The sequence below is a fragment of the Panthera onca genome, chromosome A2, assembly GCF_046562875.1.
Source record: "Panthera onca isolate mPanOnc1 chromosome A2, mPanOnc1 haplotype 2, whole genome shotgun sequence".
In the NCBI taxonomy this organism is placed as follows: domain Eukaryota; kingdom Metazoa; phylum Chordata; class Mammalia; order Carnivora; family Felidae; genus Panthera; species Panthera onca.
In genome coordinates this window covers 15,436,293-15,458,792 of record NC_138340.1, presented here as the reverse complement: position 1 = coordinate 15,458,792, position 22,500 = coordinate 15,436,293, and the positions used below count along the sequence as shown (strand labels likewise).

General features: G+C 49.7%; 1 protein-coding gene across 17 annotated transcripts in view; it reads right to left on the bottom strand.

Annotated features, from left to right (window-relative positions):
• Window positions 1-22,500, bottom strand: part of LARS2 (leucyl-tRNA synthetase 2, mitochondrial) — a 186,776-nt gene that overhangs the window by 53,170 nt on the left and 111,106 nt on the right. For all 17 annotated transcript variants that reach the window (XR_013554259.2, XR_014136739.1, XR_014136740.1 and 14 more), the window contains 4 exons: window positions 17,796-17,903; window positions 15,060-15,219; window positions 5,687-5,791; window positions 2,884-2,999 (listed from right to left, as the gene is read on the bottom strand). Coding sequence is in view for 13 of the 17 variants with exons in the window: in XM_081792774.1 (XP_081648900.1) it covers window positions 2,884-2,999; window positions 5,687-5,791; window positions 15,060-15,219; window positions 17,796-17,903 (489 nt within the window). In the remaining 4 variants the exon portion in view is untranslated. The remainder of the gene's footprint in view (window positions 1-2,883; window positions 3,000-5,686; window positions 5,792-15,059; window positions 15,220-17,795; window positions 17,904-22,500) is intronic.

The window sequence follows — 22,500 nt, the reverse complement described above, 5'->3', positions numbered from 1 at the left end:
GCACTGATGGGGTGGAGCCTGCTTGGGAGTCTGTCTCTCTTTCTCTCGGTCCCTCCCCTGCTTGTGCTCTGTCTCTCAAAATAAACAAACTTGAAAAAAATTTGTTAAAATTGTATTTTAGGAGTGTGTGGAATGAAAACGGATGAAATTTTGAAATCCTAAAAGTTCACTTTTTTCCCCTCTGGTTTTAAAAGAAGTGAAAACCTTGTTGAGGACCCCCTAAAAGCACTGTCAGCCCCACTCCCTGTGTCCACTGTGTCTAACAGGGAAACCGGCTCGAGTTCTGCGGCTCTCCTCATCACCTGAGCCCCGAGATACTGCAGACATCAAATGCTTTGAGCTGCCAACAAAGAACTGCATGATATGCATTTCTAATGACCAGTCCCCTGTTGGGAGAAACATAATCTGGAAGAGAAAAGGTTCAATATCCTGAAGCCGAAGGAATTTCAGGCAAAGCAGGGGAACGAATTGGAGCCACAGCTGGAAGGACCAGAACCACTTCTTCTCTGTTTAAATGCTCTCGATTTAGAGACAGCAAGAGTGAAACACAACTGGAAAAGAGAGGGGCGCCCGGGTGGTGCAGTCGGTTAAGCGTCCGACTTCGGCTCGGCTCAGGATCTCCCAGTTCGTGGGTTCGAGCCCCGCGTCGGGCTCTGGGCTGATGGCTCGGAGCCTGGAGCCTGCTTGGGATTCTGTCTCTCTCTCTCTCTCTCTCTCTCTGCTCCCCCCCACTCACGTTCTATCTCTCCCTCTCTCAAAATTAAACATTAAAAAAAAAATTTTCTAAGTTGAAAATAGAATTTCTCTTTTCATCTGATGCCCTTCTCAGAACCAAACTAATGGTAAGAATGGAGCCGGCATGGAATGCCAACGGGGGGCTCGGGGTACCCCGGAATTGGTTCACTGAAGATGGCCGGCATACCTACTATGTGCCAGGCTCCTGCCAGGCACTGGGGACACGAAGATAATTATGCTCTGCCCCCCGCCCGCAAGGAGCTTACGAGCATGAGGCATATGCAGAAATACGTGCAGCTGTTTATCAACAGCAGCCCCGTCCTTGGGGTCTGCAGGGTCTCCTGAAGAACACGCAGTGCTCGCGACCACGGCAAGGCCCACGCTCCACACTCCACACCCCCGCCATCACACGATGACGGGGCAAACGATCACAAGCTCTCTTGGAAGTCTACCTCCTCCACGAATCACTGTCTTTACATCCCAGAGGCTCACGGATGACAGGAGCCTCTCACCACCTGCTCTCCCTCCACCTGCCCAAAAGCATTTGTTGTCCTAGATATTCAGTCTAGAGCCTGGAGAGGGTTCAATGGACCACCTGAACCTATCCGAACAAGCCAGGGAGCATTCATTCACGTCAGTCCCATACTAAGGAGGGAGTATCTCTCTGGGCACTTCAGAAGCCTAATTTTGGCCACGAGTGCCTCCTTTCTTGCCCTGCTGAGACATCGAGGGCTCCGCTACAGGTACCTTGGTTTTGGCTCTGCACCTCCTCCAGGGAGCCTGCCCCAACACGGTCGAAGAGAAGGTTTAAGGTTCCGTATCTGAGAGCATGACTCACATCTGGGGATACCGTTTACGAAGTGAAGGCACACACACGAAGTCAGAAAACGTCACTCGCATAAGGAAAAAAAGTTGGCCACACTCTTATTCTTTGTATATGTCTATCTGTATACGTATCTACAAGATATCCCATAGCCAGGGACTCCCAAACCTGAAAATCCCCAAATTCCAGGTCTAACTGAATCAGAATCACCCAGCCTGGGGCCAGTAAGCATCTCCTGGGCGATTCAGAGACACGGCCAGGGGGGCACTCACTAGGTGACACCGGCAGTTCCCAGACTCAGCTGCACAAGAGAATCACGAGGGGAACACGCTTGATGTTCGATCCATGCCTCCCACCCCGTAACCGTCAAATCAGAATTTCTGGGGTGGGACTCAAGCATCAGTAGTTTAAAACACTTTCCAGGTATTTCCGAAGGGCGGCCAAGTTTAAGAAACAGCGCTATAAACCAGAAGAGTCAAACCTCAATATAAGCACACAGATCTCATGGGGGATCTTATTAGACTCAGGGGGCTCTGAGAGTCTCCACATCTGGCAAGTGATGCCTGGGCGGCCGGTCCGGGGACCACACTTTGAATAGCAAGGTTCTGGGCCAGGGATCCTCAAAATATGGATCCTGGATCAGTTGTAGCAACGGAAGCACCTGAAACTTACCAGAAGTGCAAATTCTTGGGTTCTACCTGGGACCGCTGAATCAGAATCTGCCAGGCACTCTGGGTCCGAACGAGGCGCCCATCGACTCTGGGGTGCGCTCAAGTTCGAGAAGCACCAGCTCGGCTCTTTCCCACTTAGCCCTCACCCTACCTCCTCCATCATACTCCCTGGCCTGGGGCAACTGCAAGGCTGAGGTCAAATCCTGCCAGACCTACCACCTGCCAAGAGATAACCTGGACCAAATGAATAAACGCGATTCAACTTCAGTGTTCATTTCCATAGGTGAGTTCAACTTGAGGTAGAAACAAGTCAATAATCTGGGGAGAACAGCCAATTTCAGTCACTCTCCCAGGGAATCAGTTTTCCCGGAAGGGGAGATTTTTTTTTTTCCAGCAGGAGATTCCCAGAATAGAATGACTACGATAGCCACGAACCTAGGATTAGGCTTGATTTAGAGGTGATACATTTCTAGATCTTGAAAAAAAGAATGTTGTTTTGTTTTCAAAGATTAAGAAACGAGGCTGCAAGACCGTTAGGTGTAGGGATGAGTGAAACGGCAGGTTGTAATCTGCACCTGAAGGAAAAGAGTTCATCAGATCCAGGCCAAGGTCATGATCTGAGAAGCTGTCAGGCCCGCGCCATGGGGAACCCACCTCAGCAGAGTTGCGGAGTCTCTCTGTGCCATCCGGCAAAGTCTCGATGACTTCGGAGTAGGGGAGGCCCAGGGTTTGGGCTAAGCTGGCATCCTCTGGGCTGGTGCTGGGAATTCCTATTCAGAAGGGGAGAAGCATAGAACACCTTCTTTGCAAATGCTCAAGTCACAGAGATATCGACAGCATTAACACCCTCGGCTTTAGCTTCCCAAGGGAGACCCTCTTTTAGCTACAGAAGTTACAAAACCACGGCGCATTCCTCGGGAAAAAGGAGCACCGTCTTGGAGAAACCCACCCCCCTATTTCTTAAAGTCTTCATTCTGTGCTTCAAAAAGAGTTGTAATTCTGAAATACACGACTCGGGGTGCTTTGTGTCACTGAGACAGGGAAGCACAAGCATCTGGAGAAGCCTCTTGTCTGAATTCCCTCAGTGACCAAGGACCGTGACATTCTCTCGAGACGCAGGGCACCCTGGTAAAATCCACTCGGTCCGGAAGTGGAAAGCTGACAGCTGTGTTTCTGCACGCTGGGCTCTGTTCCCAAAGGCAAAGGTACCTTCATTCTGAACAGAAATTTATTCTTCAACCCACATATGCCCTGGAGACGGAGTTGAGCATAAGTAAATCACTCATGCAGAGGGCCAAGGCCTACTGTCGGCTTCAGCTATTCATACACACAAGCTTGCCCGTGGTGGGTTCTCAATCCTGGCACTGCCGGCCTCCTGGACTTAGCTGTGAGGCTGTGCCGAGGACTGTAGGATGTTGGGGAGCGTCCCTGGTCTCTGCCAGTAGCATTCCCCGAGTGTGACAGAAAAATGACGGCAGAATTGCCAAACGTCCTCTGGTGGCCAAATCGCCCCTGGTTGAGAGCTCCTGCTGGAGGGTCAGCCGTGACACCTGCTAACGTCCCTGCAGACATGACGCGTCACGTGGCCACTGGGAGAGAAAACTAAGGGCAACACATACAGTGCTTTCGGTCACATTTCCACGGGTGACCTCCTACGAGGGTGATTTAATGTTTGGGAAACATGTCCTAAAGCTCCCTGGCGAGACAGAATGCTCCGTGGTGTGATGGAAAGTTCTGTGGTGTTCCGGCTGAGATTACTGACAAAAAGCACCTAACGAGGCAGACAAATGTTCAGAGTGGACTTGAAGGAAGGGTGAGGACAAATGGCAAGCAATAAATATTACTGGAAAGTGTCCATTTGTTACCCTCCCAAAGCGTATGGTTTGGGGTAATGAGGAGAAACGTTCGAAAGGAGACACTGTGGCCAAAAAATTCATTTGACCACATAAAGAATGCTCTGGACCACAGTGTGGGTTATGTGGGGCTCAGCAGGATGTGAACTATTTTATTTTTAATCTTTATTTTTGAGAGAGAGAGAGAGACAGAGTGAGAACAGGGGAGAGGCAGAGAGAGAGAGAGACACAGAATCCGAAACAGGCTTCAGGCTCTGAGCTGTCAGCACACAGCCTGACGCGGGGCTCGAACTCATGAGCTGTGAGATCATGACCTGAGCCAAAGCCGGGCGCTTAACCGACTGAGCCACCCAGGTGCCCCGGACATGAACTACCTGTAAAGTGCAGGTGAAATGGCAAAAACACCACTTTATCTCTTTTTTATTTCTATTGCTCTTCTTGGAAGGCAAGAAGCAGTAACTCAGAAAATGTTAATAATGTAACTGTGGGAATTCAAGACAACAGGAAAAATTATTTCCAGGCACATCCTAAAAAAAAAAAAAAAATCAGACTTTTTTTTCTTTCAAAATTTTCAATACTGTGCCAGTAATTTGACTCAAAATACACCCCTCCCCTCACCCCCTGTAAAAGCAAAAAGCCACATCAACAAGAGGTCCTTTTATTGTTTATCTTGGCTGATTGTACTAATGAATCTTACTAATTATAAAATATGTAAGAGTAAATAGAAGGAATTATTTCCCTCAAGCAACACACTTTCCAGGTTCCAATGGTCAGAAGGGAATGGCCCGAATGCCTTAATATCCATTTTCTGTTTGGCTGGTTCTTCAAATCACTTTGCCAAAAACCGATCTGGGAATTGGGAGGGAAAACGCGATGTTGATAAGAAATGCTGTTTCTTCTGGGTGCCAGGAAACTGAGAGTGGAAGGAACTTTCTCTGCAGATTCTTGGCACTTTGAGAGTGGCTGGGATCTGCAGCCGGAATCCTGGAGAAGAGGGGCGCTCGGGCCCATCCAAAGGGCGGATTTTGCACGCGCTGTCATTAGTTTTCAGCCTCTGGTTCACCCCTGAGACCCGCTAGGTGACGACACCTGAGGATGAGCGAGGGATGAGCGAGGCCACAGGGGACATCCAATGCACGGTTCTAAATGCACCTCCATCCCTACTGCTGTGTCACGGTCCCTTCCCTGGAGGGCTCAAGTTCACCTCCCCCACAGACCTCTGCCAAAACCCAGCCCAATCCATCATGCGTGCTCAGAACCCCCATCTCCACAGTTGCTGCTGGTTCTAGGAGCTCCGAAATCAGATTTCATCGGAGTTGTACTATTCCCCACACCATACGTATGCGTCTCACCAACTAGCTCTACCGGCCAGATACTTTTTATTATTCTCAATAGCAACTAGCAAGGTGTGGACTACTGGGTATATTTTCAAAATGTTGTTATCAAATAAGGGATGTTTAAATGGCGGGCATATCATTTTTTTCCAGAGGCAAAACAGACCATGGAGTCAGCAGGGAGCAATTGTAGTTGACCGCGACAGGCTGGGGTTTTGATCGGAAGCCTGCTAAGTATATTCTCCTGATTGTATTTTAATAGCTACTCACCTATTTTGGAATCCAGAGAGCCCTCAAAGTCAGCTTTGGCCAAGATAACGACAGGGGCCTCCCGCTGGGTGAGCATGTTCACGGCCGTCACGGGCGTGAGGCAGTCTGAAAACGAGAGCAAGTGACAGCTGGGGTACGCACACCATCTGAGTCTCAGAGGAGGTAAGTGAGAAAAATAAGCACTGGGACTTCCGTGTCTTGTGCTAACGGTTTAAAGAAATCTGTTCTCTGAAGTTATCAATGGATAATTCACACCAGTAGAGAGTCAAAAGGTGAAGCAAACACACAAAAATGTTCATCTGTGCTCACAACCAAAGAAGTGAAATGGCGTGTTTACTTTCCAGATGGTAAAAGACGTTCCCGCCACCCCTTTTTCCTTTTGAAAAGTACCTCAGGGGGCCCCTGGGTGGCTCAGTCGGTTAAGTGGCCAACTCTTGATTTTTGGCTCAGGTCATGATCTTGCATTTTTGTGGGTTTGAGCCCCTCTTTCCCTCTCTCTCTGCTCCTCCACTGCTCATGTGCTCTCTCTCTCTCAAAAATAAACATTAAAAAAAAAAATACCTCAAATATACAGAAGAACAAGCAACACAAAAATCTACGATGACTAGGAGATGTCTGGAATTCCAAATCCTCACACCTGAAAACGGAAGTGGATAAGAGAGTAGAGAATAACTAAGCAGAGAGCAGGAGAGATCCAGACATACAAGGACAGAACAGTTCTTCCCACTTACCCTTTCTCAGGAGACAGCAGAGGATGTGTTCCAGCAAAACGAAGGGGTAAATTAAGAAAGAGACAGAAACGGGATCTAGGAAACGGAGGATCCAACAAAGGAAAGAGGGTCAGGACACTCTCAGAACAAAGAGAGAGGGAAGCCCTAGGCAGCAGATGGGCAGCAGAGGCCTAGAGAGTGACCAGGTCAGGCCTGAGCAGGATAGAGGGCCCACGAAGCATCTTCCGGGGGGAAAAGAGGGATCAATACATTTGATCTGACAGGTTGGAATGTGTAGAAAACTTGTATTGAGAGGAGTTTCAAAGAGCCTCTAGGAGGGTGTGGGAAGACTTAGAAATTCAAAGAACACAAAGCAGATGGAAAAAAAAAAAAAAAAAGAAGACATCATTAACTTCAGGCAAAACAGAAAGTTATTACCAAAAGGAAAAAGTAACCATAGTGTCCTTGGCTCAGCTGTGAATGATATTTATGTGGTCGTAACAAAACACTTAATTTGGAATTATCCAAACAGTGTGCCATCTTAAATGAAGCTTGTTACAACTACCACAGCAGGGAGACAAGCCATTAATAGATGAATCTTCACTGACGATGTGCAGGAACGGAAGCATGAAGACGCAAACGCAGTCCCAAAGGAAGAAGGGATGAGGAGTGGTAAGCAATTAGCGAGCTCATTTGCGCTTACTGCAACATGAGCAACTGACCGCAGTTGTAATTTGTGAACTCTTACTACCTGTATTTGCCGTGTTTTAAGACTTCCTATAATTTATCTGAAATATGTTTTACAAACCCCAAAGTTAGAATATGCCCAGGAAGTAAGATTTATTTATTTATTTTTTGATGTTTATTGTATCTTAGGGAGGGAGAGTGCGTGTATGGGTGCGAGCTGGGGAGGGGCGGGGTGGGGGGGGTGGACAGAGGATCTGAAGTGGGCTCTGTGCTGACAGCAGACAGCCCGATGCAGGGCTCGAACTCACAAACCGTGAGGTCATGACCTGAGCCGAAATGAAGAGCTGGACGCTTCACTGACTGAGCCGCCCGGGCGCCCCTAGATTTATTCATTTCAAAGAGGGAAAGGTAGGCTCTGTAGGCACCTAAACCGGCTCTTCTCACCTTTCACCTTGGCGGCAGGAGGTGGGGGGGGGGGTGAGGAAGCAAAGGGTGGGCTAGGGTGGGGACAGAGTGACACGCAACCCAAACGGGTCTTCAGGGCAGAGGTTCAGCAGCACCCACGGTACCACAGCTGGGAGGCACCTGCTGCCCGAGCCGCCTAAGTGCTGCCATTTCCCAAAGGGGAGACCCGGGTTTCCGATTCCGTACTGCCCCTCCTCAAAGAAGACGTGCACACACGTGAAGTCTGCGGTCACAAGAAAACGTGATGAGGAGGACGGGAGACGAGGTGTGACAGCAAAAGTCGCAAGGTAATGTCGAGAACTGGTGAGCTGAGGGGAAGCAGGGGAGGCCCATTACCCAGACACAGGGAGGGCTGTACCAGAGAGACACGTGGGGCACAGGCTGACCCCGGACCTGCCTCTCCTTCCGACTCAGCAACAAAATACTTAGCTGGACGCTCGGCTGCACAGCTCACGACAGCACTGCTCCGCCTCCCTTCCGCCAGTGTGGCCACGGGGTACGTGCAGAAGCGACTTCTAGGTCATGCTCTCAGAGGGAAGGAGCACGCCCTTCATTCTCCGCTGGTTACTTAACGCAATGCAGACAATGTGCTGAACGTCTCAGAGCACACAGGGAAGGCCAAGACCCTTGAAGGGCACAGTGGGACAGCCGAAAGAGCCCTGGCTGTGACTGACTCATAAAGCAGACTTGTTATACTCGCTCTGAGATTCATGTGGGCAAGAAACAAACTTATGCCTTTTTAAGTCACCGTGTTGTCAGGACTCTGTCATAGCCACCAAACTCCTAGCCTAACTAACACACCTAAAAGGATTCAACGGGGCTGGGGAAGGAAGCTCCTGCTGTTGCTAATACTCTTTGACTTTGACTTTCATGTGATATACATATATTAATTGGATCTTACAAAACACTAATTAATTTTTAAAAAGAAAGATGGAGGGGCACCGGGGTGCCTTAGCCGGTTAAGCATCCGACTCTTGATTTTGGCTCAGGTCATGATCTCACAGTTTGTGAGTTTGAGCCCCACGTCGGGCTCTGTGCTGACAGCTCAGAGCCTGGAGCCCGCTTTGGATTCTGTGTCTCCCTCTCTCTCTGCCCCACCCCTGCTTGCTCTCTGTCTCTCAAAAATGAATACATGTTAAAAATACATATATTAAAAAAACATGACCACATGCAAAAGAAAGAAGGTGGATCCTTACTTTTGCCATATATACAAATTAGCTCAAAAACGGACTAAAGACCTACATGGAAGATAGGAAGTGAAAAGACAACCCCCAGAACTGGAGAGCATCTTTGTAAATCATATATCTGATAAGAGACTTGTACCTAAAACATGTAAAGAACTGTTAAAATTCAACGACAGAAAGACAACTCAATTAAAAAACGGGCAGAGGATCTGAATAGACATTTCTCCAGAGAAGATACACAAATGGGGGCACCCGGGTGGCTCAGCTGGTTGAACATCTGACTCTTGATTTTGGCTCAGGTCTTGATCCCAGGGTCATGGGTTCCAGCCCCACATCGGGCTCCATGCTGAGCGTGGAGCCTGCTTGGGATTCTCTCTCTCTCTGCCCCTCCCCAACTTGCGCCATCAGCCACTGGGTAGATGCAAATCAAAACCACAGTGAGACACCACTCCTACCCACTAGGATGATCATACTCAAAAAGATGGACAATAACACGTGCTGGCAAAGCCGTGGGGCAATCGGAGCCCTCATACGCTGCTGGTCGGAACGTAAAACAGTGCAGCTGTTGCGGGAAAGTCTGACACTTCCTCGACTAGCGAAACACAGAACTACCATATGACCCAGTAATTCTACTCCTGGATACATATATGAGGAAACGAAAACACACGTCCACGCAGAAATCTGTACTTATGCGCACAGCAGTATCATTCATAGCAGCTAGAAAGTGGAACCGACATGTCCATCAACCGATGAACGGATGAGTACAATGCATAACATTATCCTGAAGTGAAAAAGGAATAGCGTACGGACACAGGCTACAACATGGATGAGCTTGAAAACATTACACTAAGTGAAAAGAAACCAGTCACAAAAGGACAAAGACCGCACGATTCCATTTATGCAAAATGTCCGGAATCGGCAAATCTATGAAGCGAGTAGACTAGTGGCTGCCCAGGGCTGGGGGAAACTGTAGGATTGGGGGCAGCTGCTACGAGCTGTGGGATCTCTTTGGGGTGATGAAAATGTTCTAACACTGACGGACGGTTGTATAATTCTGTGGATAGACCAACAACCACGGGATTGTGCACTTGAAGGGTGAAACAATGAAAAAAGGAGGGAGGGGCGCCTGGGTGGCTCTGTCGGTTAAGCGTCCGACTTCGGCTCAGGTCATGATCTCATGGTGTGTGAGTTCGAGCCCCACATCGGGCTCTGTGCTGACAGCTCAGGGCCTGGAGCCTGCTTGGTTCTGTGTCTCCCTCTCTCTCTCTCTCTCTGCCCCTGCCCCGCTCACGCTCTGTCTCAAAAATAAACACGAAAAAAATTAAATTCAGGGTGAATTTCATGGTATGTGAATTATATCTCAACGAGGAAAAACAAATCAGTCTGTGAACTTAAGAACTGGCAGACCTGTAATGATTACAGACCAGCAACTTGCATGCTATCCCTGGTCCAAATCTATTTCTTAGAAACAACAAAATCAAATAAAATCTGAAGCTCTCGACCAGGTCTAGAGCTCTCCGTCCTTCTCCTTGATCAGGCGCTGGCAACGCAAAGCAGGAAGACAAGGAAGCCACGGAGAAACCCCAAGTCACCGAAGCATTTCCTACCGTGGCTCCCTAAGTCCCAAACACATCAGTGCAAAGGAAATGTCCTGGGCAGAAAAGGTGCCCACTGCTCCCCGGGGCCCGCTGCTAAAGCCAGCAGGTCTTTTGTGCCCTCTGGCAAAAGACAGGCAGATGGATTCCCTTCGGTGTTCAGCAAAGCGGGCTCCGTGCAGGGCTCCTCTGCAGAAAACAGGGCTGTGTGGTCACGTAAGTGTGAAACACGCCATCTGCTCTGCTCTCTGAGGCAGTCACGGTGTAGAGCAAAGGTTCCGAGAAGTCCAGAAGCAAAGAGACCTGCTCGCTTTTGTTTGTTCCGGGCTACGTGAGCACAGAGGCGCTTCCCTGCACAGAACATCTATTGACACGTGCCGGAAGGATGCGAGGGGGCCCAGTTTGTTTGGTTAAAGCACAGGCTGTCACCTACGGGATTCCCTTCCTCGCCCTCGTGTCCCGTCCCCACACAGATACTAAGCAGAAAGAGGGGACGACGACAGCAATTACTGAATGCTCCGGGGCTCCCGGGGAGGTGGGGCTCTTGCTCTCTGATGCTGTTGACAACAACAGCGTTCTGAGGAACCCTTCGGGGAGACCTCATTTACCCTTTGGGCAAAAACACGCATCACGTAGACCACTGGTGACTCAGCACTGAAATGTTTGGTTCCAAAGCCTCAGGGTTTGAATATTTTAATATTAGAAATGTAAGAAAAGACGCCAGGAAAAGACAGAACAGCTTCTAGAACTCTGGTGATGTTTCCCTATTGATGCTTTTTATGGTTTGTGGCTTCCATCAAGTCAGAGCTTACATAACACGACTTAAGTCAGAGGCGGTCAGCTGAGGGGAGGCGGCAACGTCAATGATGAAAATAAACTCAATTTCAAGAACTCTGGAGGGAAGCACCTGACTTTTTGCTCTCTTAAAGGAATCTATGCCAAATTATAGGAGGCTGAGTGGAACACAGTACTTCTCGTCAATGACATCAGCAACCCAGTCGGCCCAGCCAGGAATCAGGGCGGCGTCCCCAAGCCTCTGCCCTCGCTGCCCTCCAGACACTTCTGGGAGCTGCTCCGGCCCCTCCGTTCTGACCACCGCTCTTCTCCTGTCCTCACCGTCTCTTACCTGAACTCATGGCATGCCACTCCTCTGTCACCCAAGCATCACCCCATCCACGTGTGTCGCCCTCCTCCTCCGAGCCCCTCGGGGCTCCTTCTGTACCCGCAGGGCCTCCGCAACCGCCCTGCCCGCTCCGCTGGGAAAGCCAAACTCACAACGGTCGAGTGTCCTTCCTTGAGTCACAGGACAGCTCTGGGACCAGAACCTTGGCCATCCTGTGCCAGTGCAGGAGCTGACAGACAGAGACCCCCTTAGCGGCTGCAGGGACTCGTGTATGAGAACGTCAACTCCTGCAGGGGATCCAGTGCGTCACAACTGAGTGCTGCCCTGACTTGCAGTGGTCACTAGTCACCCTCAAAACTGGACGGACACTGGATGGAAAAAACAAGCCGCTCGCCTGATTTGAGCCGGCCGGCAATGGCAAATGACAACAGCGACGTGATGTTTGGGTTTAGAATGTAACCTCAGAGGCCAAAGAAGGCACAGAGCCATATTCGTGTGGTGATTTTAAGTTTGAGTTCTGGAAAAACCCTCATACCCAAGGCACCGCGCTGGCCTTACATCACTAGTGAACGCCACGCGTCAAAATCCAGAGACTTGACGTGCAAAATAACCTAGAGACTTTGAATACGTTGATATCTGCAAAGAGGCTACTTCCACGCTGAAAATTAGAACTGGAACATTGAGCGCTGGGCGGAATGTTGCATTTGGAATTATTTCAGAGATTATTAAGAAGAGGTGAGAAGGAAGCTAGTGAACCATTCGTGGTTAAAATACGACGACGATCATGAAACGATGATCACGAAAACATCACTCTTTGCACCTGCTAAAATATGTTCTTAATTTCTTACACATTAAAATGTCTGGAATTGATACAGTGCCTCTCATGTCAGGAACGCCATCTCCTATATATACATTTTTTCAAAAATTTTTATTTTAGAGAGCATGCACGCATGAGCAGGGATAGGAACAAAGGGAGACAGAGAGAGAGAGAGAGGGAGACAGAATCTTAAGGGGGAGTCTATGCTCAGTGCAGAGCCCAACCCAGGACTCGATCTCATGACTCTGAGATCATGACCTGAGCCGATACCAAGAGTCAGACACTTAGTGGACTGAGCCACCCAGGCACCCCTCCGTCTTTTATAATATATGATCTCATTAAGCCCCTGTTAATATGACCTCATTTTCATTTGTGTCACTAGATTAACCATAAGAAAACAAAATCCAAGAGCTAGATATTTACCTTTTTTTTGTCTTTTGATTTTAGATATCATTCAACCATCACAGCCCACAAAGAATCTCAAAATGCTCCTGAGAGTTAAAAACTAGGAGTTTTCCCTTTAAACGAACAGTTGAAAAGAACCCAGTATTTCTTTTGAGTAGGTAGAAAGTAAACCAGAGAGAGCTCCACTGGACTGAAATTTTAACACAAGTCTTGTTTTCTATTTTGATGTAACAAGAGATGACAGCAGATGAGATCCGTCTTGTGCCGGAGTGAATCGCACGTGCATCTGGCCCTCCTGTCGTGACCCCGCGGAAGAAGGCGGACCTGCGCTCCTCTGCGCATCCCTGAGTGCTTAGCGCGGAGCAGGCTCTTCCTGAGGGCTCACTGATTTGACCCTGGCTTTATACTGGAAGTAACCAGTTAAGTCTCTATTCATTTTTATTTTTTAAGTAGGCCCCGTGCCCAGCACGGAGCTTAAACTCATGGCCCTGAGATTAAGAGCTGTGTGCTCTACTCACTGAGCCAGCCAGGTGCCCCAGCAATTATATCTCAAGCGAAGGGAGGTTGGGATGACATTGTCTATCTTTCCAGCCTGGAAATTTTTCATTCTGGTTATTTTAAGAATAGCAATGAAAGCAAACACACAAACAGAAACTTGACATCACCATGACTATCGTTTCTGTAGTCAAATAATTCAGACCCTGATAACTCAGACTGTGTGCTCTGGGTTGAACTTGAGTCTATGAAAAGAGAACAAGGATGAGATCTTTACAGAAATATTTACATTTCTCCGGAGACCTACTTCTAACGGATGGGGGACTTCCTTTCGCCTGCCCAGGGCCCGTACCGCCTTCCTCGGGTAAGAGCCTCCGAGTTTGTTGAGGGGGAGCTACCCCTCCTCGCTGGTTATAGTCTTGGTGGTCTAACCAGGAACGTGTCCGCCCTTCCCTTGCCCGAGAAAAAGGCCAAGGGCCTCACTTACGCCACTCAGACACCTTTCCCCGCAACAGGAATCTTGGACCAAGTGCCCCAGCACTGAGGGCAAGGTGGGAGCAGATTCACTCAGTCAGTGACGCTCGGCCGACTGTCAGCTCCAGCTGCCAAAACCCCACGGCTGCCCTGGGCCAAGTCTCCTTCCCGACTCGTTCCTGCCGGTCAGCAAGCTTCCCACAGCCTCCAGCATGTTCCCTCTGTCCTCTGGGTTGGCCCGGGATGGATTCTGTTGCGTGCAACCACAGAATCCGGACTAACGCACAGGAACTCCCCAAACCCGCACTGACCCACAGCACCTTCTGGGCCGATTCCAGGCCAGCCTGACCCACGGACTGAAGGCGTGTACTGAGGACCGCTCTGCTCATCTGCCCAGATTACGGTGGGAATTCTTTAAAACAATAAAATGAACTTGTTGAAAATGGTTCCTCTGGGGGCGCCTGGGTGGCGCAGTCGGTTAAGCGTCCGACTTCAGCCAGGTCACGATCTCGCGGTCCGTGAGTTCGAGCCCCGCGTCGGGCTCTGGGCTGATGGCTCGGAGCCTGGAGCCTGTTTCAGATTCTGTGTCTCCCTCTCTCTCTGCCCCTCCCCCGTTCATGCTCTGTCTCTCTCTGTCGCAAAAATAAAAAAAAAAAAAAAAAAAAAAAAAAAAAAAAAAAAGGTTCCTCTGATTCTCACTGGCTTCCTCCCTGTCGCCGTCATCAGGAGAGTTGTATTTGAGGACGGAATTATACATTAAGCGGGAGATTCGATTCCTATCAGAAAAGGGTTTTAAATCTAGATTATATTTAAAGAGAATTGAGCTTTTGGTCAGAAACTCAAGAAGCAGGGACGCCCGGGTGGCTCAGTTGGTTGAGTGTCCGACTCTTAGTTTCAGCTCAGGTCATGATCCCAGGGTGGTGGGATCGAGCCCTGCATCGGGCTACGCGTGGAGTATGAAGCCTGTTTGAGACCCTCCCAATCTCCTTCCCCTCGCCCTTCCCGCCCCTCCCTTGCTCACGTGTACCCTCTCTCTCTCAAAAATAAATAAACATTAAAAAAAAAAAATTTTAGGGACACCTGGGTGGCTCAATGAAGCATCCAAACTTGATTTCAGCTCAAGTCATGGTCTTGTGGTTCGCGGGTTCAGCCCCACATTGGGTTCTCTGCTAATGGTGTGGAGCCTGCCACGGGGGATTCTCTCTCCTCCGTCTCTCTGCCCCTACCCTTCTCTCTCTCAAAATAAATAAACCTAAAAAAATTAAAAATTTTTTACATTAAAATAAAATAAAATAGTACCAAGTCAGGCCCAGGTGAAGGACAAATCACACAGGACGACGTATGTGAAAGGACCGTGAACCTGGGAAGCGCTGTCCCTAAGGTGTAATCCCGGCGGTGGCCTGAACTTGCCAGCTCACCTTGGCCAGGGACGAGTGCCTTCCGAAAGGTTTCCTTCAGAGAGCTGTGCCCGTGCAGGAGTCTGTGGCTGGGAGAGATGGCGACGTGGGAGGTGCCGTAAATGGCCTCGGGGGTCGCCGTGTAGGCCGTCAACTTTTCTCCCGTGACGTGCCCGTCCACCTGGCAAGTGAAAACAGAGTCATTCCATTCCTCAGTGCTCCTTCCGGGCTGCCGTGCTCCCCGGCCACATCCCCTTCTCCCTCCCCTCCTGTCCCTCCCGAGCACTGGGGCCAATTTTTGGCTGCAGTCCCAGGCACGTAGGGCCCTGTGACGGCCCCTGGCAGGGGCAGAGACAGGCAGGAGAGGAGAGGATCGAGTTCCTCTTGGAGAAGCCCTCCCGGGTGCCCCCTGCCAGGCATGCTCGGCGGCCCCCAAGTGCAGGTGGTCAAAGCATGCTAGGAAAGAGGCCCTCCCCGTTCCCTGGCTCCTTTGCTCACGAATCAAAAATAACTATCAAAACTATGTTGTTGGGGCGCCTGGGTGGCGCAGTCGGTTAAGCGTCCGACTTCAGCCAGGTCACGATCTCGCGGTCCGTGAGTTCGAGCCCCGCGTCAGGCTCTGGGCCGATGGCTCGGAGCCTGGAGCCTGTTTCCGATTCTGTGTCTCCCTCTCTCTCTGCCCCTCCCCCATTCATGCTCTGTCTCTCTCTGTCCCAAAAATAAATTAAAAAAAAAAAAAAACCAAAAAAAACTATGTTGTTTCTGTCCTGACAAAGGGGCTATACTTTCCTCCAGGACTTAAGGTAAAGGAAAAAAATTAAAGGCATCTTTTTTTTTCCTAATCTATTTAAGTCCTATGCCCATTTTATGATCTGATTAGTTGGGGTTTATTTATTTATTTATTTATTTATTTATTTAATGTTTGCTTATTTTTGAGAGAGAGGGAAAGCACAAGTAGGGGAGGGGCAGAGAGAGTGACACACACACAGAATCTGAAGCGGCTTCAGGCGCTGAGCTGTCAGCACAGAGCCCGACGCGGGGCTCGAACCCACGAACTGTGAGATCATGACGTGAGGCGAAGTCACCTGCTTAACCGACTGAGCCACCCAGGCGCCCCGAGGCATCTACTTTTCTACTCAAAAAAACAGTCACTGAGGCTAATACCATTTTGAAGAAGGAAAGAAAGGACAGCTGAGCTCATGACTGAGTGTTCCCAGGGCTGCTTAAATGCCTTTTAAGGAAGAGGCATACATTAGGCATCAACTGAATGCAAATTATATGACCTAGAGGGGACAGATGCTCCCCCCTTTACACGATCCTTCAAATGCGCTCACTGCACACCAATGACATGCAAGTCGACACTATGGCCTGAGTGCCAGTCAGGTGTCACCTATGGAGCCAGGCCTGTCCCCTCCCCTGAGACATCTCATTTTTAGGTGGGTCCAGGAATGGAGACAGAAACATTTTCATAAAAAAATGCTGGGAAAGGGAGAGAATACGGAAGATGTCCCATGTAAGGCGGCCGAACGGCTCAGAGGCCCACGGCCTTCACCCTGGCTGAGGAGCAAAGGCCTTCGACACGGGGACCGGACCCAGTCGAATGCACGGGACCCTCAAATGAGATGGCCCTGAGAGCTGGAACAAAAGTCGCAGCTGGACTGAAATTCAGAAATCTGACCACCTTCTCTGAAGAGTGCTAAGAGGATTTGGTCGTTTCAGGATTTGTTTTACAAAGTCCCGGCTCTCTTACGGGGGGCTTCTCATGTCTGCCACTGGGGTGAGGGGGACCACTTCCGTGGGGGAGATGTCACAGGGCAGCGTGAGCTCCACCCCCGGGGACACCACTATGGCTGCCAGTAGGAAGACTCTAGAAAGGCAGGTCAATTTTGCCTCTTGGCTGCTGTCCCCTCCTCCAGATCTGGCCTAAGGTGAGGGATGAGTTTGGAGCTAAAGGAAAGAGCACAAAAGCCTTGAGCAGGAAAGAGACATTGGAAGAATTAAAAAACAAACACAGAACCCACCAGTTGAGACATGACAACATGACAACTATCTAGTCTGTAGGGACCACGAGGAAGAGGTTTGAGGGGCACCTTCCAGAGTAGGTGGGCCCTGAGTAGTGACTTTTGAGCAGCATTTCCGCACAGGCCAGCTCTCTGGAACCCTGTGTAAGCCCCAGTCCTTACCAGCTTCGAGGGTGCCCAGTTCCGAGATGGCGGTAACCTTGGCTCTATCGGCTTTTAACCTGCTTTGGGACATGAACCCCTTGGAGCCCTGGGCCCGCTGCTCGGGAAAATGCCCACACGACATGGCACACGTCATTTCCGGGAGCTCGTGGACCCGCAGAAAGCTCTGTATATCTGCGCTGTCCAGGAGGGTGGCCACTAGCAGCATGAGGCCACGGGGCACCTGGGGAGTGGCCAGTATTGCTGAAAGCGTGAGAGCACAGATCTCAAAGACTTTGCACCAAAACCAGAATGTAAACTTAATCCCTCAAGAAACGTGTTACTGGTCGCATCCTAACGTGAGAATTTTCAGCACACGGTTAAGTAGAAGCATGTGATCAGAGTCAGTTTCTGTTTCTTTGTGCTTTAAAAATGCGGCCACCACGAAGCCTGGGATTCCGCGTGCGCCCGGCAGTGTTTCTCCACGCGACAGGGCCGTGGCGCTGTCCCGAGCCGCTGATGGGCTCAGCGGCTTCTGAGACCGCAGAAGGGCATCTGGGAGCTTTAATGGATGGGGACACTATCGCCTGATCACCTTCAATGTGAAGTCCAGATGGCAGCCCACACAGTCCCCGATCCAGTGGGCCTGCATGCCTTTTATTCCATACCATTCTGGAAGGTCTGCCAGCGCGTCCTGCATGGCCTGTAGGGGCGACAGGAGGAAGGAAGGATTACTTCAGAGACAGCACACGATGGGGGGGGGGGGGGGGGGGGGGTCCTGGCTGAGGCAGGAAAAGCGCGACACCAACAGAGGCCCCGGATGCAGGGCCCTTCTTGCCCACCTGCCAATCCGAGGAGCTCGAGGAGCTCGGCAAGGGTCGGAAACAGACGCACTCAGCACAACTCAATTCAGTGAGATGGGTTTGACCGCTTTCTCTATTCGGAGGGGACCAAGGTTTCAAGGAAGGAAGCAAATTAAGGAAGAAAGACCTTAATTAACATCTTTGATGAATGTAGTGAGTGCGTTTTTCTCTCCCACGGTCTGGGAAGTACGCAAAACGAGTTCAAGTTTGTGAATTTTGAAACTCTAAGATAAGCAGCTCAGGGGGATGGGCATTCTACAACTCCCCTGTATCAGAAATAGAACACTATATATTACATCTCTGCATTAAAAGTACCAGCATAAAGGAAACCATCACACTGATTTGTGTAAATATTTGCTATTAGAAGTGTGTATCTAGGGGCGTCTGGGTGGCTCAGTCGGTTGAACGTCCAACTTTGGCTCAGGTCATGATCTCATGGTTCATGGGTTCGAGCCCCGCAGTGGGTTCTGTGCTGACAGCTCAGAGCCTGGAGCCTGCTTCGGATTCTGTATCTCCCTCTCTCTGCCTCTCCCCTGCTGGCACTCTGTCTCTCTGTCTCTCTCTCTCTCTCTCTCAAAACTAAACATTAAGAATAAATAAATAGGGGCACCTGGGTGGCTCAGTCAGTTAATCATCCAACTTTGGCTCAGGTCATGATCTCATGGTTCGTGGGTTCGAGCCCCACGTCAGGCTCTGTGCTGCCAGCTCGAAGCCTGGCGCCTGCTTCGGATTCTGTATCCCCCTCTCTCTCTGCTGCCCCCCTCCCCCCCCCAGCTCACACTCTGTCTCTCTTTCAAAAATAAACAAACATTAAAAAAAATTTTTTAAAGAAGTGCGTATCTATTTGCACTGTTATTTGTTTTGTCTACTTTTACTCCTAAATGCCTATAAAAGGGAGGCTTTTCTATGAGTTACTCTCTATGGCTTCAACTACATGCCGTCCCTCAGCGTTTGATGATGAGACACATTCCTTCAACAGATGGGTTTAAAAGCAAATCACATACTTACATTGTGAAGAGTCTAACTATTTTATTTATTTATTTTTTTAATTTTTTTTTTCTTAACGTTTATTTATTTTTGATAGGGAGAGACAGAGCATGAACGGGGAGGGTCAGAGAGAGGGAGACACAGAATCCGAAGCAGGCTCCAGGCTCCTAGCTGCCAGCACAGAGCCCGATGTGGAGCTAGAACTCACAGACCAAGAGATCATAACCTGAGCCGAAGTCAGCCGCTTAACCGACTGAGCCACCCAGGAGCCCCTTTATTTTATTTTTAAATGTGTATTTATTTTTGAGAGGAAGAGAGACAGAGAGAGAGAGAGAGAGAGAGAGAGAGGGGCAGAGAGAGAGGCAGAGAGAGAATCCCAAGCAGGCCCCACACCATCAGTGCAGAGCCTGGCACAGGGCTCGAACTCACAAACTGTGAAAACATGACCTGAGCTGAAATCAACAGACGCCTAATCGACTGAAACACACAAGCACCGCAAAGAGTCCAAGTTTAAATTCTTAATTGTATTACGATTAATAAAGGCAACACAACAATGTTTTACTTGTCCAGTGTTTTGTAATTCATACGGTGCCTCTATACATCTCTTCCCACATGCTCGGGGGTAGGGTAGCTCACTTTCAAATCAACGAACTTACGCTCAGAGAGCTTATACTTTCTGACGCGAGGCTGCAGGAGCAGACGAGCCAGAACTACAACCCACACTTACTAACATTCTCTCCCCTCCAGCACAGAGATTCGCACTCAGTCATGCGATAAACAACACAGGGCATTTCCTATACCCGTCATCTGGCTACCCATCCTGTGTCATCTATGTGATAGAGTCTGGAAGCTTCAAGATCCAGAAATTTCTTCTGAGCCAGAAACTGTATATAATGGACCCCATCGAGCTGGCCAGCCATGCTTTCATTCGTTTCTCTACTCCACCACAATGTATTAGCCACCCACCCCTCTACACCGGGACCCCATCTAGGCGCTGGGGGCCTGAGCATATGCAAAGCAGAACGTGCCAGAGTCTCTACCGTGAAGTCTAAACAATGCATGCACACAGCCTGCTGCTGGTAGTCGGGTAACTGATCAAAGTTCAATGCCAGATGCAATTAGCATCATGGAAGGTGAGACATGGGTCCTGGAGATGAGGCAAGGAAGCAGAAAAATTGTGGGAAGGAAGGGAAGAGAAGGAGCGGAGTGAGAAACAGGGAGAGATACGAGAAGAGGTGGGTGGATGAACCCCCTGAGAAGGAGAAGGAAAGTCACAGGAGTGAGTGAGGAAAGCAAGGCTCCAAAAAGGACAGACAGGGAGAGTGAAGGGGAATCTGAAAGCAGACAGGTAATGGAAAATGGAGCAGGTGAAGGAACGAAAGCTGGGGACGAGCAAATCCTACCCTGTGTGGGGCGACAGGGTGTGTGCCCACAGCAGGGTGCAAGGAACAGCGAGTGCTGTTCTGGAACAGGGCTTACTGGCTGCTCAGTGACACGGTGAGCCTTCCTGCGGCAGGGCCATCAGTCTCAAGTGACAAGAAGGGGGAAGAGGAACAGAGGGCTACACTGACATGAAAACTGAAGTCAGACATGTGCGTGCCACACGGAAGGGGGAGAGCACCGGAAAGCCTCGGTGAGTTCAAGTTGTCCTTCGGACACGACAAGCGCACAAAGGCTTAATAGAGGCAGGCCCCCTTCCTTTCTGCCACCAATGAACCTAGTGATGATGGGACACTCAGCACGATCCTCAACGTCGAGACCCAACCACCCTGCTGGTGTTTGGAGGTCGTTCCTAGGCTTCTCCCGTTTCTGGACTGTTCCTCGTGAAAGATGAAAAAAATACCTTTTTAATAATGAAATGTAATCAAGCAGAAACTGTGGGTATTTTAACGCCCACCTGGTAATGTGGAAAGGAGATCCGTGAAAACCAAATAGCTGATAAAGAAGATACAGAAAAAGTGTAATAAGGTAAGTTTTAGAACTTGAGAGTTCCCGGTGATCTGTGCTTGGGACACTACAGGTTGCTGATGACACGCTCTTGTGCTAGGAACGCGTGCCCAATATCCCGGGACACGATCAAGGGCACCTAGAGCTGCTCGTTTTAAGTAGAATCAGGAGCAAATCAACCATGTTCAAATGGCATACATACATTCCAACCTCTTGTGATCACAGCCGGGGGGAGGTTTCCAGGCGAAATCTAAAATACTTAATGGTTCCGCATCAACTTACGCATAAAGAGCGAACATTTGAGAAGGTGGCAGAACTCCGGCTGCGACTGTTCATTATGCTTCAACTAAAGGGACGTGCTTTCAGGGGCACCTGGGTGGCTCAGTCGCGTGAGCATCCGACTCTCGGTTTGGGCTCAGGTTCGTGGTCTCACAGTTTCGTGAGTCTGACCCCTGCATCAGGCTCGGCACGGACAGCGTGGAGCCTGCTTGTGATTCTCTCTCTCTCCCTCTCTGTCTCTGCCCCTTCCCCACTCTCTCTCTCTCGCTCAAAATAAATGAACTTTAAAAAAAAAAAAAAAAAAAAAAGGGACATGCTTTCAGTTTCTCAAAAACCACCCAGCCTGCCCTACGGCCTGGGCATGGGCAATGCCCCGGCCTGGCCCAGCCGCCCTGTCTAAAGCACCCCTTCATTTCTCCTTATTCCACCTCCCTCATTGCCCATCTCTTCTTTGGTCTGCTTGCTTATTCCTGGACGGTCGGGCCCGTCCTCTGGATCGTAAGCTCCCAGAGGGCAAGGACCGGGCTCGTTTGGGTTCACCACTGGGTACACAGCACCCACAGCTCCCGGTGGGTAGTGGACCCTTTGAATCCATGAAAAATATGCATAACTGAGATATGGGCCTCCTGTCAAGGTAATATAGAGAGCAGCCCCCTTTCCTCTGTTCCCCCTCCTCCCGAGAGTAAAGAGGAAGCCCGTCTCTAACAATCTGGAATAGCCAAGGCTCTCTGCTTTCAGGAGACCCGTCCCAGTGGCCACGCGGCCGATAGTGCACACGTGGCCTTATCCTCCCAGGGCTTGGCACCATGAGCCTGGCTCTTCAAGGGGCCCTTTGGCGGCCTTTCAACTTCATTGGTGTCCCTTCCTTTTCCTCTCTTAGGGATCTCAAGAGGGCTCAATCCCATGACTGTAACACAGCAAGCGTTCTAATCAAAGAGAAAGTTACCAAAGACCACAAAAAAAAAAAAAAAAAAAAATTGATACAAGATCTTATCTTTAAAAAAAATTTTTTAATGTTTATTTTTGAGAGACAGAGTGAGAGAGGGACAGAGTGTGAGTGGGGGAGGGGGAGAGAGAGAGAGGGAGACACAGAATCCGAAGCAGGCTCCAGGCCCTGAGCTGTCAGCACAGAGCCCGACGCGGTGCTCGAACTCACGAACCATGAGGTAGGTCATGACCCGAGCCGAAGTTGGATGCTTAACCGACTGAGCCACCCAGGTGCCC